Genomic DNA, 18052 nt, shown 5'->3' with positions numbered 1-18052 from the left:
CTCTCCATGTTGCCTTGCTGTGGCTTGGCTGCTGCGTCCATCCCAACAGCGCGTGTGGAGGCCTCACTGAGGCGTCAAGGCGAACCCCCACAGCGGGCAGAGGGGGTGCCCTACACGACAGCGCCGCCCTGCTGTCCCCTGTTCCCCGGCCGACCAGGACCCAGGTCTGAGCCGCAGGGATGGGCCAATGGGGATCGCTACCAGCAAGGGAGTGGTACCGAACGGCCGTGAGGGCGGAGCCGGTGGGAAGGGTGTGTCCCTCTCTACCACAGCAGGGGAGCGAGCCGTGCTCAGCCGGGGGCTAGGGCGCGCTGTTCAGAGTTCAGCCCCACCACCTCTAGGTTCTGCAGGGGGAGGGGACCACACCGGGGTGCTTCACAGCGCCCCAATGAAGGGTAACTCCGCCCTCTCCCCAAACCGAGAGTGGGGGCTTAGTCCTCATTTCTCCTTCCCCCCATTTCTCTGCTGGGTCCCCCTGGGGAGCTCTGTGAGGCAGGGCCCCATTTCTGTGGTGGGCCTGGCAATAACCCTCCTGCCATTCCTCTAACTGGGGGGGAGCCTCCCCTCCATCGCCCTCTCAAGGGAGCCTCTTGGGGTCCATGCGCCCGGGCCCCTCGCACCGCTCCCACCTGCTGCGAATCTGGCCTCCTGCTCCCCTTCGCTCAGGTCCGAGTAGGAGTTGAAGGCGCTCTCCAGAGCCACCGGGGAGTCCGTGGGCTTGCACCAGCCTTTCCACTCGATGAGATGCGCCACCCTGCCCTGTGCCATGGCCGTGGGCTTGGTGACATGGTCCTTCACCACCTGCGAGATACCTGAACACACCGGGCAGCATCAGGGACTGCAGCGGGCAGGGCTCCGGGGGGGGGGGGGCTATGGAAACCCAGCACCCACCCATGTCACCCCCAATGGGACACCCCCACCCCCCAATGAGATATCCCTGGGGAACCCCCCCATGAGACACTCTCTGTCCCCATAAGCTCGTCCCACAGATGACACAAACCCCAGTGAGACATCCCCACCCCCACTCCAAATCCCATGAAACTCCCCTCTTCTAGTAGGATACCCCCCAATGGCAGACCCCTCCAAGACACGCACACGAGGCCCCCTGGTATTACCGTGCAGGGAGGACCGGGCGAGGGCAGCAATCTCCTGGATTGTGAGCGCTCGCCGGGACTTGGGTAACATTTCGACAGTGTCTTCAACATTTACCTTCAACACAGAAGAGAAGTAGGTAAGTCCCCGTCCCAGCACTCTGGGCACCTGCCGTTTGCTATCCCTTGAGACAGAGACCCAATATGGAGAGAGAGGGATAGAGCCATCAGTCAACACTCCCTGACTCAGTTAACCCCTTTCCCCACAGAGGAACCCGAGTCCAGCTGCCTCCGAGTCTCCACCCTGAGTCCAGGACGGTGACCCTCTCTCTGTCTCCGGCCCCACTGCACTTTATCAGTTACAGTTTAAAGGCACTCGAGGGAAACGCAGCCGGGGGCTTGAAAGACACACCCCATTCTCCCAAAATGTTTGGTACAGCCTGAAATCTCACTTGAAACATTAATACAGATTGGCTTGAACATGGCCCGGCCCACGTAGGCAAGAGATTATTCAGAGCGTCCTGACAGGTGCTCAAATATTTGCAGTGGCAATGGAGACCAGATAGACTGATGGCTCGAGACTCATTGACGTTCTGTAGGAACGATGTGCCTAAATGTCATTTTGCCTTTAAAAATCTATACTATATATTATAGGTGGAGCTGAAGTGATGTGTATAGTTAAGTTTACCTGACAGTTATCATTATAGGTCCCTGTTTTCAGCTGATTATTACTTGCCAAACTTTAACTGTTTGGGTTGAAATTTTCCATGCCAGGTGCCTGCCTCAGGCTGAATATATTCCTATATTTTAAATTTTCAGCTAAAATGATTCAGCTATTTCCAAGAGCAAAGTTAAGAAAAAATACGTTGTTTTGCATTTGCTACAAAATATTCTGACAACTTGTTTTCTTTGGAAGCTCCAGCACCCCCATCCTTTGGAGCAGGGGGGGTCACAACATTTGGCAGGGGCGTCACCCTGGCGTCAGAGATGTGCTTTTTCTGTTTCCAGGCAAAACCGCCCAAATTTGACCAAGTTATACATCTCTGAAGAAATCTGTGTGTACATGCTCAGTAGAGACTGGTTAGAGTTTGGCAACTAAATTCTCTGACGAGACTATCTGCACTGAGCATGCTCTATCCCCTCAGCTCCTAAGTACAGTAGAACCTCAGAGATACAAACCCCAGACAACCACACACCACATTTGGAACGGGAGGTACACAATCAGGCAGCAGCAGAGACCCAAAAAAAGCAATTCAGTACAGTAACTCCTCACTGAACATTGTAGTTCTGTTCCCGAAAAATGTGACTTTAAGCGAAACGATGTTAAACAAATCCAATTTCCCCATAAGAATGAATGTAAATGGGGGGGTTAGGTTCCACGGAATTTTTTTTTGGCCGTACAGTACAGTACTATAGTTGGGAGGTGCCCCCGCCTTCCCCCACACAGGCCCAGCCCACTGGCACTGGAGACAATGAGGCAGGTAAGGAGGCTGAAGGTGCTGTAGGCTAGGAGAAGCACGTTGTGCGGCAGCAGCGGCAGCTTCCCCTACTCTACAAGCACCAGGGGCGGGGGGCTCAACCCTTGGCCCGCCCACTCCGCCCCTTCCCCCAAGTCCCACCCTTAACCTGCTTCTTCTCCCCCCCCCTTTACTCCGCACGCCGCATTCTCGCTCCTCCCCCGACTCCTGCCCACAGTAATCAGCTGGTTTGTGGCGTTTGGGAGGCAGGGGAGAGAGAGGGAGCCTGCACGCCGAGTCCTCGCTCCTCCCCGCTCCCTCCTGAATGCTGCAAGCCAGCTGATTGCCGTGGGGGGAGGAGGGGGAAGGTGCTGATCCGCGGGATCTGCCAGTGGGCGGGATGCGCTGTGCGAGGGGGCGTAGGGGAGCTGATAGGGGGGCTGCCAGCTGTGGACAAAGCAGACAGCAAAACGATGTTATAGCAAAGCATTGCACAACTTTAAATGGAGCATGTTCTGTAATTGAGCAGGGTTATAAGATAGAAACAACGTTAAGCGAGAGGACGTTAAGTGGGGAATTACTGTCCTGTATTAAACATAAACTACTAAAAAAACCCAAAGCAAAAACAGGACTTTTCTTCTGCATAGTCAAGTTTCAAAGCTACATGAAGTCAATGTTCAGCTGTAAACATATGAACCAACCACCAGAACGTTTTGTTCCGTTACAAACATTTCAGAGTTACGAACAACTTCCATTCCCAAGGTGTTCATAAGTCTGAGGTTCTACTGTATGACCAGACCATACACGCACCATCCCCATAGAGCAACTGAGCATGCTCCAGCCAGGGGCTGCACTGCAGGGCCTGAGCAGAACTTCCCCTGCCATTGCTTCTCTCTGCTGGGGACACCACCGCAGTGCCAGGCCCCCGAACTGAGAGCAGGGAGGTTGTCTGTCCTATGCTCTCAGTGGTCCCCCAGCAGGCAGAGAGGAGATGGAGAAGAAGGAAGCAGCCGCAATGGAATACAGTGGGCTGAAAAACAGATGGGAATGAGGGAGGGGGTTGCAGGAGCTGGAGGGTTGGATACGAGCAGAGGGGAAAGGGAGAGGCTGGGGGCTTGGGTCAGAAGGTGAAAACTCCCCTACAGACTCTGGAATGGAACCAGGAGTCCTGAGTCTTCTTTGCTGTCTGAAAATAGCTATAAAACCCACCGGCAAAGCGTGTCTCATCCCGCCTCTAGTAGACAGAGGATAACAGCCTACTACTGCTACCAGTTACTCTGTGAGCATAAGTCATCACAGTCTGTGCTGTGGATCTAAAGGTCTGAACCCTGCTGATGTGTCCAGTTGGGGTCCATATGTTTCCACATGATGGAATTTCTTTTCTTTTTCTTCAGGTTTGTTTGTTTGCTTTTTATGTTAGGAAATTATGTTTAAAATGTTCAAAGAATAAGGTTGCAAAGGCAAGCACTCAGAAGCTAGGAAATGCCAGAATGTAGGTTACCTGTGCAACCTTAATTCGCCCCCCTCTTGTGCGTATGCATTATTCCCTGATTCACAGAGCAGAAGGCCAGAAGAGACCATTATAATCATCCAGTCTGGCATCCTGTGTAACGCAGACCGTAGGACTTCCCTGGATTAATTCCTGTTTGAATTAGTGTGTATCTTTGAGATAAACATCCAGTTTTAAAATTCCCAGTGATGGAGTCCCCCATGTCCCAGGGCAGGGCCGGCTTTAGGAAGTGCGGGGCCCGATTCGAATAGAGATGACTTACCCGGCGGCGCTCCAGGTCTTCGCTCTGGGTCTTCCGTGGCACTGAAGGACCTGCCGCCGAAGTGCCGCCAAAGACCCGGAGTGCCACCAGATGAGTAAAAATTAAAAAGGCGCCTAAGTTAGGCACTCTTCTTTAGGGCGCGGGGCCCTCTTAGGCGTGGGGTCCGATTCGGGGGAATCCGCCTAAAGCCGGCCCTGTCCCAGGGTAAATTGTACCAATGGTCAATTACACTCACTGTTACACATTTGTGCCTAATTCCAGTCAGAATTTGCCTACCTTCAACTTCCAGCCATTGGATCTTGTTATAGATGAATAGATTGCAAGGCCAGAAGAGACCTTTGTGATCCTCCAGTCCGACCCCCTGTATCATACAGGCCAGAGAACTGCCCCAAAATAATTCCTAGATTATATCTTTTAGAAAAACATCCAATAGCGATTCGACAATTGTCAGGGATGGAGAATCCGCCACGGCCCTTGGTCAGTTGTTCCAATGGTTAATTCAGGGCTGCCCAGAGGAGGGGACAAGTGGGGCAATTTGCCCCAGGCCCCGGGCCCCACAGGGGCCCCCACGAGAATGTCAAAGGCTCCCCCCGCCTCCGCCTTCACCTTCCCCCATCCCCTGGCGCCTCAGCGTGCCGCGTCCAGGAGCGGCCCTGGACAGCGCTGCAGCGGCGTGGCTCGGGCAGGGCCTGAGCTCCTCCCACCTGGAGCCACGTGGTAAGGGGGCGGGGCTGCGAGCTCCGGCGGGCCGAGCGGCAGGAGCTCCTGGACGCGGCTCGCTGATGCTCTGGGTAAGGTAAGTCCTTTTGAGCCGGGCATCCCCCCATCCCTGACCCCCAGCTCCGAACCCAGCCCCTCTGAGACGGGCACCCCCCAACCCCATCCTCCCCCCCCAACCCTGACCCCCAGCTCCAAGCCCAGCCCCTCTGAGCTGGGCACCCCCCAACCCCATCTTCCCACCCCCAGCCCTGACCCCAGCTCCGAGCCCAGCCCCTCTGAGCTGGGCACCCCCCGACCCCATCTTCCCACCCCAGCCCTGACCCCAGCTCCGAGCCCAGCCCCTCTGAGCCTGGCACCCCCCCGACCCAGAGCCCAGCTCCCACCCAGCCCTGGGCAACAGTCGTGCCACCCCCAGGCAGCGACAGCCCATTGGCACCAACCATAACCATCACCATCACCCAGCGACAGCCCATTATGTAATTGCAAATGTAAACATACCATTAAAGCATTTAATGTTTCTAAATAATGTACTTTGTGTATTTTCAAATTCTTAAAAATTAATTTTTGAATGTATTTCACTGGTTATTTTTTATATTTCCAAATACATGTTACTATAGTATTGCAACTTTTTTTTATGGAAGAGGCCCCCGAAATCGCTTTGCCCCAGGCCCCCTGAATCCTCTGGGTGGCCCTGGGTTAATTACTCTCACCGTTAAAAAATTACGGTTTATTTGCAGTCTGAATTTGTCTAGCTTCAACTTCCAGCCATCGGCTCACGTTGTACCTTTTTCTGCTAACTTGACGAGCCAATAATTAAGTCTTTGTTCCCCGTGTAGATACTTACAGACCATAATCAAGTCACCCCTTCACCTTCTCTTTGTTTAGACCGAGCTCTTGGGGGCTATAAGGCAGGTTTTCTAATCCTTTAATCTTTCTCATGGCTCCGCTCTGATCCCTCTCCAATTTATCAACAACTTGAACTGTGGGCAACAGAACTGGAAACAGGATTCCAGCCGCGGTCACACCAGTGCCAACTACAGTCACATTTGTAGCCCTCTCTCTTAGCCGGTTTTTAATCCATTTAATGTGGGCCGTTTTAATTTTGTATCGTTCTAGTTTTTTAATCAAAATGTTGTGTGGTATCAAGTCCTCTGCCTTCCAGAAGGCTAAGTGTATTACATCAACACTATTACCTTTATCAGCCAAATTCATAATCCCGTCCAAAAAAAAAAGACATCAAGTTCGTTTGATAGGCTCCATTTTCCATAAACCCATGTTGATTGGCATTCATTATATTATCGTCCTTTAGTTCTTTATTAATTGAATCCTGTATTAGCCACTCCATTATTGTGACACAGTCTTTCATTACATGATCACACACTATTTTCTCCACTGGACCCCTCCCTCCCTCAGTGGATGAGATAGATCTGCTCAGGGATGAATCATGGTTGTATAGTGAATGAGGCTGTTGTCCGCAGGACGGCTGGTTCGTTTGTCACAGAAATTGGAAGGTGGCTAGTGACAGAGAGGGGGAACTGAAGGATGAGAAAGGATGGCTCCTGGGTAAGGCAGCTGAATGTCACCTTGGAGAAGTGGATTCTAGCCCCACTTTTGCCTGTGTAATTCTGGGAAAATCACGTAATCCAGCCTTTTCACAAATCACTAATTGCGTGAGCCCCTTTTTCTGACTTGAGACTGGGCTCTTATGTGCAGAAATGCAGCGTGCTCACAACCGCAACTGAGCGGAGCTGTGCTTTGAACGTATCAAGTGTTATAAAACTGCTAAGTACTCAGTCAGGCGGCCCTCGCTGTCTCAAGTGGGCATGCAAAGTTAGTGGATAGTTGGCCTTAAACTCTGTCTCTCTGCTCCCCGTCTGTAAGCTGGGGATCATAGTCACCCCAACAGAGGGGAGTGGTTAAGAGAAATTCATTAACGTTTGTGAAGCGTTCGGATACTATAATGAGAGCACCTTAGAAACACCACTGAGGAAATGAATAGTTTTGTATTCAGTGCAGGGTTTGGACGGGGTATGGTAAATAAGATCTGGGGTCAAACAGTGAATGAGGGGATAACAAGAAATATTGAACGAGGCAGGGAAAAAACGTATGTGATCATGTAATTAAAGACTGTTTCATAACACACAGACACAAGGGGGCCACATTAAGTTTGCACAGGCTTTTTGCAACCTTAATATTCTTTTACCATCAGTGACTGCAGTACATAGAGCGAGTGTGAATGATTTGCAAGAATGGGTAAAGAGCGTGTAGATTCCGCTTGTCAATGACACTCACCGGGGAGCTGTTGCAAACTCGAGATGACTGTGAAATAGTATGGGGGGGGGGGGGGGCGGCTTGCAGGAAACAACAGCATCAGCGAGTCCTTGAGTCCTTTTGGGGAAATACAATTGGTGTTTGAGGGGAAAGCGACCCTCAGTACAAAGTCGGCGTCGTTCCTGAACATCATCCCTTTACCATGATGATGGAAACCCTTTTGCTTGAGTCAGCTCAAACCAGACTAGACAAAGTACTGGAGCAGAATGAACCTGCCTTGGCCACTGGGGAATAACCACTAGGCCTTAAGTATCAGAGAGGTAGCCGTGTTAGTCTGTATCCACAAAAACAACGAGGAGTCTGGTGGCACCTTAAAGACTAACAGATTTATTTGGGCATAAGCTTTCATGGGTAAAAAACCCACTTCTTCAGATGCATGGAGTGAAAATTACAGATGCAGGCATATTTATACTGACACATGAAGAGAAGGGAGTTACCTCACAAGTGGAGAACCAGTGTTGACAGGGCCAATTCAATCCGTATATTTAGACCTGCATCTGTAATTTTCACTCCATGCATCTGAAGAAGTGGGTTTTTTTACCCACGAAAGCTTATGCCCAAATAAATCTGTTAGTCTTTAAGGTGCCACCGGACTCCTTAAACTAGTTGTTTTCACTAGGCCTTGACCACCTCTGATGTCTATAATTCCACAATGGCGCTAGGCTGTTTTTAGGCCCAAAGGTGTGTAGATACGTGTATATTTTATACACACATATTATCCCACTACACACACTAAATATACACATACATTCGCACGCTGTACACACTGTGGGTATCTATATATTACACACACGTACTGTCAGTACACACATTCTCCTACGTTACATGCATATGTATGTATGCACTCACACTATATATACACACACATTCTCCCACTATAGATATATATAGACACACACACTCATACTGTATATACACCTACACACATTCTCCCACTACACATGTACATTCTCTCTCTCTCTCACACACACACACACACACACCCCCGGCCTCCACCTCCCCAGCAGGAAGCCGTGCAAGTTGCTGAAGGAGAGCATTGATTGCATTACCCTGTTTAACTAAGTACAGCTGGTTGCTCTTGTAACTTTGCAGACTATATTTCATCATTCGGGATAAATATTTTCTTGGTTCCTGCTAAGGCCTGGAGTGGATTTCCCCGCGGCAGGATTGCAGGGGCCGGCCTGGGCCCGGAGCGACAGCCGTGCTTTCAGGAGCTGCAGGTACTGGGTGAAGTATGGACCAGAGAGGGAGACGCGAGCAGCGTTTGTGCCAGCTGGGAGATCTCGGGAGGGAGCAGCCGGGTATAATGCACAGCACGTTGTCATCATTTTATCAACACCATTAAGAAAACAAGGAAATCTGCTCCGTGCGGGAGAGCAATCGTGAGTGACAGGAGGGAAAATAAAAGCAAGATAATGGATAATGGTTCCGAATGTTTCAGTCATTAACGCCCCACAGCCGCCCTGGCAATTAGCCGCACGCTGGGACCGGGGAAGTGCGCGCCGCCCACCCCTGCCGAAAGCGCCTGCCATTCCGCAGGAGAGGAGGGGAGAAGCCTGACGCAGGACGGGGCTGGGCCTCCTGGTCTTCACCCTCAATACAGGGGGCCGCACGTGGCCTGGAACCTGGCAGCAGCTGCTGGACTTGCTAACCCCCACGGGGCCTGCTCATCCAGGGGGGAGGACCGGGAGTCCTGAGCCGATGATGGGCAGTTCTAGAGTGGTGGGAAACGGAGGCGCCCACCCCGAGCAGAGACACTGGGGAGACCAGCCCAGAGAGTTAACCCCCCTCCCGTGAGACCTGCACCCACCATGCAGGGATCTATGGGTGGGGTTTGCCATCGGTGGACCCGGGTCTCAAGGCTGTGCTAACAAGGCCACACTGCACTGAGCTGCAGCCACCGCTTGGCCCCGGGGTCTCAGCAGGTCTCAGGCTCTCGGGCCCTGCGTGCTTGCTGACCTAAGTCGGACTGGCTTGTGCACGGACAGAAGAGGGGGTTGGGCTCAAAGGTGAGTCAGAGCCCGGGCTTAGTGTGCAGCATAGACAGACCCTGTGAGCTACATGCAGTTCGGAGCCTCTGCAAACACTCCTGCAACCGGTGCCAGGCATGGGAGAGGGACTTCAGCCACACGCTCCGCAGGCGCCGTCCCAGCTGCCGGTCAGATCCCAGCAGGGGAAGGAAGAGGAGCGGCAGCGGCTGGGGAGGCATTTCCCACAGCCAGGGACAGTAGGAGCCGATGCAGCTCCTGCCACCCGAGTCCTGCCGCGTATGGACCCTGGGCACAGTGCCAGCACCACCCAGAAGCGCAGGCTCTGCATAGTCTTACCTGGCACTGCCAGCTGCCCCCTGCCTCCCTGGCAGCAGCCCTAGACCCAGCCCCAGCGGCTCATAGCCAGTGGCTTCCTAGGAAGTGATTCTGGAGTTGTAGCTTGCAACAAGGTGTATTTCCATGGCAACCAGTCACCAACCATGGCCTGATTTCTCCCAGGATACAGGCCTGACTTGGCACTGACGTCAGTGCAGCGCGGCAGGAAGATACCACGGAGCTGGGGCTGCAGCAGGGCATGGGGAAGGGGGCAGAGTGGGGGGTGTGGAGGGGGCAGGACCCAGCCTAGCTCCCATGCTGCTGTCTGCACAGGACAGGCTCAGCGGAGCTCATGGGGAAACCTCCATGTGCTCGGGCCAGGCTGAGTGTCAGGGCTGCAGGATCAGCAGGAGGGGAACGCTCAGGGCTCACTTCACACTGACCACGGCCACGGAGGGCTCCTGGCGGCAGGGGCAGCAAGGAGAGGCCTTCGTGGCATCGGTGCAAGACAGATTCACCATCACCGCGCCAGCCTCAGAGGACGGGAATTTGAACAGCAGCAACAAGGGAAGAGATGTGCCCCGGCCAGGCCAGCAGGGAGTATCAATACCCCGGCCAGGCCAGTCGGGAGTCAGGGACCAGGGAGTATCGATACCCCGGCCAGGCCAGCCGGCAGTCAGGGACCAGGGAGTATTGATACCCTGGCCAGGCCAGTCAGGAGTCAGGGACCAGGGAGTATCGATACCCCGGCCAGGCCAGCAGGGAGTATCAATACCCCGGCCAGGCCAGTCGGGAGTCAGGGACCGGGGAGTATCGATACCCCGGCCAGGCCAGCAGGGAGTCAGGGACCGGGGAGTATCGATACCCCGGCCAGGCCAGCAGGGAGTCAGGGACCGGGGAGTATCGATACCCCGGCCAGGCCAGCAGGGAGTCAGGGACCGGGGAGTATCGATACCCCGGCCAGGCCAGCCGGGAGTCAGGGACCGGGGAGTATCGATACCCCGGCCAGGCCAGCAGGGAGTCAGGGACCGGGGAGTATCGATACCCCAGCCAGGCCAGCAGGGAGTCAGGGACCAGGGAGTATCGATACCCCGGCCAGGCCAGCCGGCAGTCAGGGACCAGGGAGTATCGATACCCTGGCCAGGCCAGTTGGGAGTCAGGGACCAGGGAGTATCGATACCCCGGCCAGGCCAGCAGGGAGTCAGGGACCGGGGAGTATCGATACCCCGGCCAGGCCAGCAGGGACTCAGGGACTAGGAGGTGAGACGGTCAGTGGAGGGACACTGCATAGGCTCCCCTGGGTTTCTCCGGTGCTGCGTCCCTTGGTGCAGGGCACATGCTGAGTGCCCAGCCCTTGCTGGCTGAGCTATGGGCAGGGGCTGTTACAGGCAGTTCATTGAGCTAAGGCTAAATTGCTCCTTGGTTCTCCAATATCCAGACCCCACTTCACCGCCCAGCACTTGGGCCCCATCCAGGGGCCAGCAGGCTGGGGGCACTGAGCTAAGAGCACCCAATAAAACACTACCGGGCTCAGGGCACCGAACAGAGCAACTAACCTGCGAGCTCGGCTGCTCCCTGCCCCTGCCCGGGACATGCCACAGGACTAGTCGCTGGTGTCCTGTGAACTTGTATCACTGCAGCCCCTTGCACTGGGCACGCCACGCACAGGTCTGCAAGAGACAGGCCCTGCCCTAAAGAGTTCCCAGTCGTGTCCCGCATTCCAGGGGGCACAGAAGAGGGAAGGGGTGTAATGGCTGGAGCCTGAGTGAGGAGGGGTGGCGAGGGTGGGTGAGGGGACTGATGGGGGGTAGGCAGAAGATGGAGGCTTGTTTCAGAGGCAGCCATAAGAGAGCAAACAAGGATGATCCAAAGGACAGTTTCATCGCTCGATGCCGCCCTTGGGCTCTTTGGGCCCAGACGCTCTTTGCAGCCCGCTGAGGGCTCGCTCTGTTGATTATGAGCCCAGCCCAGTCCAACGCCAATCCCCCGGCACGTGTGTGGGGTTCCCTGAATTCTCTCTTTGTTTAGACACAGACCGTCCCGTCCCCCCCAGTGAGCCCAGCGCTGGATCCGCCCCAACCCCGGGGTGCTCCGGGAGCCAGGTCTGTGCTAAGCGGCACTGTCAGTAAAGCAGAGGGTGTGTCAGCACCATCCGTGCCCTGGGGAATGGCCACAAGAGACGCGCTGGGTTTCTGGGGGTAAGGGTGATGCCAGGAATGCCTGAGAGCCCCAGGGCAACCAAGCCCCCAGGGACATGGTCCAAACCCCCGGGGCACACCATGGTTCCTCCCCAAAGGCCCATGTCTGCTCAGCACAGACACCCCACCCGCCCAGGGGCAAGGGCTCTGGTTACCCAACTGAGTGTGTGAGGCTGACCAAGGTGCTTGGCTACTGCTGGGGAGGAATGCCGAGGTGTCTACAGGTGCCGAGACCTTAGTCTCCTCTGGGCTTTGAACACTGGGACGACTCCACGCTGGGGATTAACCCACGGCCGTCCTGCCCTGATCAGTAGGGCGCTGGAAGGCTCAGCCCCTTGGGACTGGGATCCCCCTATTCCCCCACGCTCTGCAGCCTCCAAGCCCATCACCCCAGAGGGGCAGGGATGGGGCAGTGTGTGTATGGGGGCCAGAGTGGGCTGTGCACTGGAGAAAGGAGGGGAGGGACAGGGTATGTGGGGTGCTGGAGTGAGCGGGGGGGGTTGTGTTCTCAGTCGGTTGTGGAATGCCAATGCCCAGAGCCCCGGAAGTCACCTGCATATAAACCATGTGGGAGGTTGTAATCCAAGAACCCCTCGATGCCAACGGGTAAGAGGGGTTCCAGGCACGTCCTGATTCTGGTGTGTCCATTCTGGTTCACCAAGGACCGTCATGGGAGGTCTTACCGGAAAGCCGGGCTCACACTGCTCATTACTAGTGGTGCGAACGGCATGTACAGACACTACGCGAGGAGTTATTACGTGTACAGCAAACAAGGGTTCGCGTCTGTCTCAAAGCCGAGTTGACGAACAGTTTTCTGTCAGCCGAGGGATGTTTACTCACCTGTCTCTCTGCTGAGCTGTAAATTCAGCACTCTGAGCAAACACAATGGATGCTGCCTTCTGCTTAGCTCCCTGGTTACTTTGGGGAGACACCCCATCAGCCTGCACTTCGGAAATAACCGGGCTGTGTGTGGACAGCCATGAAAATGGGATCACAACCAGCCTTGGTTGAAACGCTGCAGAGGACTTTGGGGGGGAGGTAAACAGCTTTAGACGGGAGGTCAGCCTGGCCCCCCAGAAAGCGCGTTACGCATTTGTTTCCAATATCCTTCCCCATGCGCTCTTGAATCTTTGATAGTAAACATCTCCGTGGCCCACTCTGACTATCTCAGTGCTGCGATGTTAAGCAAGGAGTCGATCCTGAGTGCATGGCCCCTTGGGGACAGCTAACCTGCTGTTTCTGGGGGCGTTCAGTGGATAAGGGGCTGCACGCTACAGGGAACCCTTCAGAGGGGCTCCGGGAGCGGGGTGCACCTCTCATTAGCCTGCAAGACAAAGGAAGGGCTGGCGTTGCCCCAAGGAGGGTGCTTCGGGGGCTACCAGGCTGGAGGCATCAGGCACAAGCAAATACCCCCCTGCCTCCAGTGTGAGGGAGAACGGGGGACTCACTGCCCTGGGTACCCAGAGAGCCATACCAGACGCATCCATTAAAAGGCTCTGCCTTGCTCTGAAGGGGCTTCATGCACTGGCAAACCTGGACACGCAGAGCTGGATCCTAAAGCCACACTTAGACCCCTGCACCAAAGGGGGAGATGATGAGCACTGTGGAGCACCCACAATCCCACTGAAAATCATGGGGACTGCACCTGGGGGAAAGAGACAGACTTCAGCCGCTTCCATGCTCCCAAGATCTCTCGGCCTGCCCCAGCCCCCGCTGGGGGCGCCGTGGTTAGCCCTGCTCCTCACAGGAGAGCAGAAGGGTTGCTTTCCCCACGGCTGAAGCAGGGGGCTGCTGGGTGCAGAGCTCGGTGCTAGACCCACGTTCAGAGCTCAGCAGGGTCTCTCCCCTGCTCAGAAAGGAAATCTGGCAGGACACAGGTGCAGACTTTCCCAAGTGCCGGGGGGGGCTCGACCCCCAGCTCTGCCCCGGGCCCCGCCCCCATTCCACCCCTTCCCTTAGGCCCCACCCTGGCCCTTCCCATCCCCTCCCTGAGCGTGCCTTGTCCTCACTCCTCCCCCTTCCCCAGCCTCCTGCACGCCGCAAAACAGCTGATCACATGATCACAGCGGGTGGGCGGCACAAGAAGGGAGGGGGAGGCACTGATCTGCGGGGCTGCCGGCAGGCAGCAGATGTTGGGGGGGGGCAGGGAGAGTTGATGGGGGGCTGCCGGCCATCAGTGCTCCAACCCCGGAGCACCCACGGAGTTAGCGCCTATGTGGCCGGAGCAGGGTGCTCCTGGGCACCAGAGAATGCCCCTGGGGCCCACCCACCGCTTGGGCATTCACTTTATCTACCATCTCTATAGCCCTGAGCCTGGTCTGGGACTCGGAGGACAAAGCCGCCTAGAATCCAGACTGATGAGGGGAAACGGGAAGCAAAGAGGCTGAGCCATGAAGTCCAGTATCCCCCTAGTAGCTCCACGTTTATGTATCTCTCTCCCCCATCCTCCTCCTCCTCCTCTCCCCTTTGTACTCCATGTCAGAAGAAAAGGATCTGGAATTCTAAGGGATCAATGTCCTAACAGATAAAGCTCAAGGCAGTAGTTGGTGTCTGCTACACCCCACCTAATCCCACTAGATCACACTAGGAAACAGGACGACCAGCTCCTTATGCACCTATCTATACATGTGTCGGAGAAAAGGCAGCATGATCACCGTGGACTTCAATGTGAGTGACATATGCTGGAGCTCCCATGCTGCCAGTACTAAAACATTCTTGGAAGTTCTAAACATTATAGCTGACAATTTCCTAACTCAGAAATTGATGCAGCCAACATGGGGGGATTCTACATTAGACTTTCGTCCTAACAGATAAAGAGGAACTTGTCACAGAACTAAAAATTAAGGGTAGCCAGGTACAAGCGATCATGACTTGATCACATTTACAATTTACAAGTGGAATAAAGTCCAGATCAGTAAAAATATATACACATATATACACATACATATATACATATTACACACACATACACACATACTTGATGCTTTAACAGAGCCCATTACACAAAGCTGAAAATAATTATGAGCCAAATCAGCTAGGAGGAAGACTTTAAGCAGAAAAATGTGAATGATAATTGGGAATCATTTAAGAAGACCTTACTAGATGCCCAAAAAACCACAATCTCACAACTGAGGAAGAAGGCTCTGGTGGTTTTTAAAAAAAAAAAGACCTGGTTCAGAGGGAAGTGAAGGCAGCTATAAAAATAAAATGATATATCGCAAATGGAAGAAAGGGGAATCCGATAGTAATGAATATAAATCAGAAGTTAGGAATTGTAGAAAATTGATAAGGGAAGCAAAAGGACACAAGGAGAAAGGTATAGCCAGTAGAGTTATAAACAACCAGAAGGTTTTGTGGTTTTGTTTTTAAAAATATTAGGAACAAAAAGAATCCTGGCAATGGTATTGGTAAAATGGTAAAATTATCAATAATAATGCAGAAAAGGCAGAAGTGTTCAATAAATATTTCTCTTCTGTATTTGGGGAAAAAAACAAATACAGTCTCATCATATGGTGATAACACTCTTTCCATTCCTGTATCTGTGGAGGATGTTAAAAAGAAGCTACTGAAGTTAGACATTTTAAAATCAGTAGGTCCAGATAACTTAGATCCGAGAGTTTTAAAAGAGCTGGCTGAGCAACTCACTGGAGCATTAAAGTTGACTTTCAATAAGACTTGGAGCACTGGGAAGTTCCAGAAGACTGGAAGAAAGCTAATGTTGTGCCAATTTTTTAAAAAGGGTGAACGGGATGGCCCAGGTAATTATAGGCCTGTCAGCCTGACATCAATACCAGGCACGATAATGGAGCAGCTGATATGGGACTCGATTAATAAAGAATTAAAGTGGGGGGAGGTGTTCATGTAATTAATGCAAATCAACATGGGTTTATGAAAAATAGATCCTGTTAAACTAATAATGTTTTTTATGAGATTACAAGTCTGATTGATAAAGGTAATATCAGTGTTGACACAATCTGAAGAAGGGAGGTTTTTTACCCACGAAAGCTTATGCCCAAATAAATCTGTTAGTCTTTAAGGTGCCACCGGACTCCTTGTTGTGTTTGTGACAATATACTTAAGACTTCTCTAAAGCACAACATTTTGATTTAAAAAACTAAAACAATATAAAATTAACGTGTTGCGCATTCAATGGATTTTGAAATGGCTAACCGATAGGTCCAAAGTGTCAAATCATCCGCAAGTGGGTGTGTTTTCAGTGAGGTCCTGCAGGGATTGGTTCTTGGCCCTACGCTATTTAACATTTTTATCGATGATCTGAAAGAAAACAAAACCATCACTGATAAAGTTTGCAGATGACACAAAAATCCAGGGGAGTGGTAAATGACGAGGGGACTGGACACTGATTCGGAGCGATCTGGATCGCTTGGTAAACTGGATGCAAGCAAACCATATGCCTTTTAATACTGCGACATGTAGATACTGCATATAGATCTGGGAACAAAGAACAGAGGCGAGGATGGGTCTCTCGCCTGGGAAGCAGAGACTCAGAAAAAACTTTGGGGGTTATGGTAGCTAATCAGCTGAACGTGAGCTCCCAGCGTGACTCTGTGGCCAAAAGAATGTGATCCTTGGATGCATAACCAGGATAATCTTGAGGAGTAGAGAGGTTATTTTAACCTCTCAATTTGGCGCTGGTGCGACAGCTGCTGGAATCCTGTGTCCAGTTCTGGTGCCCACAAGTCAAGGAGGATGTTGATAAATTGGAGAGGGTTCAGAGAAGAGCCACGAGAATGATTCAAGGATTAGAAAACATGATTTATAGTGAGAGACTCAAGGAGCTCAATCTATTTATCCTAACAAAGAGATGGTTAAGGGGTGACTTAATTAGATGGGGAACAAACATTTAATAATGGGCTCTTCAATCTAGCAGAAAAAGACACAACACAATCCAATGGCTGGAAGTTAAAGCTAGACAAATTCAGCCTGGAAATAAGGCATAAATTTTTAACAATGAGGCTAATTAACCATTAGAAAAACTGACCAAGGGTCATGGTGGATTCTTCATCCCTGATAATTGTTAAACCACCATTGGATGTATTTTTCTAGCAGATCTGCTCTAGGAATTATTGCGGTAAGTCCTCTGGCCTGTGTGATACAGGAGGTCACACTAGATGACCACAATGGTCTCTTCTGGCCTGGGAATCTACGAATTACTCCAAGGCAAGGGACCGGATTTATTGTCAAATCAGGAGAGTTTTCAGCAGAGTGGGGGGCATGACTGGATCCGGGGGAGGGAACTGCATGGAGGAAGGTGCAGAAACCAGAGCAGAACAAGGACACCCAGATTTTGCTAGCACTGGTCCAGTCACGGCCCATGCACCTGCAGCAGTGCAGAGAAGCCACACTGCATGTCCTATTTTTATACAGCATCCATCTGCACATGTTGATGGTTTTGGCTGGGTCTGGGGAGGAGACATTCCCTTCCTTCCCTGACCTAGCGCAGTTGGGGCCTGGGGGGATATATTGCTGCTCAGGGTGACAGGGAGGAAGAGTGTGTGCTGGAGCTGCAATGGGGGCTAAGTGGATTTACAAGGGGATCAGGGGCAAGGACCCTTCCCCACTCTTACTTTTTCAGGTCTCAGTAGCACGGGGGATACGGCTGAGGCTGTCCATGGGTGGTTCAGGCAATGTAAGCGTTTGAGGGTGTGAGCGTCGGGGGGGAGGGGGAGTGTGTGCAGACCCACTCAGCCTCCTAGCTTGGCCCAGATACCCCTGATTTTGGGCACCCATTTCTACACCTGGGGGAGCCATAATCCCCCAGCACTCTAACCATAGAGAGGCTGCTGTGACAATCAGGGGCCAGACACCCCAAGGGGAAACCAGGGAGTCTGAACTCCAAAGAGTAAGTCACTGAACCAATGTATTGCACACAACGTTATTGTACTAGAAAAGTGCAGTCGGTAAAGTCTTTTATGAAAGCCGGTGGTGTTCTGAGCCTGATGGGTATTCTAAGATATGGATACAGATTGTGTGATCAATCTATCTATATAAAGTACTAAACTCATGACTTGTTCTACAATTTCACACACACACCTCCCAGAAGGGGGGGCTTCTCCCAAGCCAGATGTTGCCACGAAACTGGCTCCAAGCAATGACCCATTGTCCAGCCAGGAACAGACAATGGGGGGCCATTCAAGTTAATGGAAAGACATTGAA

General features: G+C 52.6%; 1 protein-coding gene across 2 annotated transcripts in view; it reads right to left on the bottom strand.

Annotated features, from left to right (window-relative positions):
- Positions 1–18052, bottom strand: part of FAM131A (family with sequence similarity 131 member A) — a 41005-nt gene that overhangs the window by 8786 nt on the left and 14167 nt on the right. Inside the window, exons 1-3 of one of the 2 annotated variants that reach the window (XM_065557681.1) lie at positions 9699–9860; positions 1116–1209; positions 630–812 (exon numbers count right to left, since the gene is read on the bottom strand). In XM_065557681.1, coding sequence (XP_065413753.1) covers positions 630–812; positions 1116–1185 — 253 coding nt within the window. In that variant the 5' untranslated portion in view covers positions 1186–1209; positions 9699–9860. Of the gene's footprint in view, positions 1–629; positions 813–1115; positions 1210–9698; positions 9861–18052 lie in introns of those variants that run through there. The other variant, XM_065557680.1, reaches the window with a different exon arrangement.

The sequence above is a fragment of the Chrysemys picta genome, chromosome 9 (assembly GCF_011386835.1).
Source record: "Chrysemys picta bellii isolate R12L10 chromosome 9, ASM1138683v2, whole genome shotgun sequence".
Lineage (NCBI taxonomy): Eukaryota > Metazoa > Chordata > Testudines > Emydidae > Chrysemys > Chrysemys picta.
This window is presented reverse-complemented; position numbering and strand designations above follow the sequence as displayed.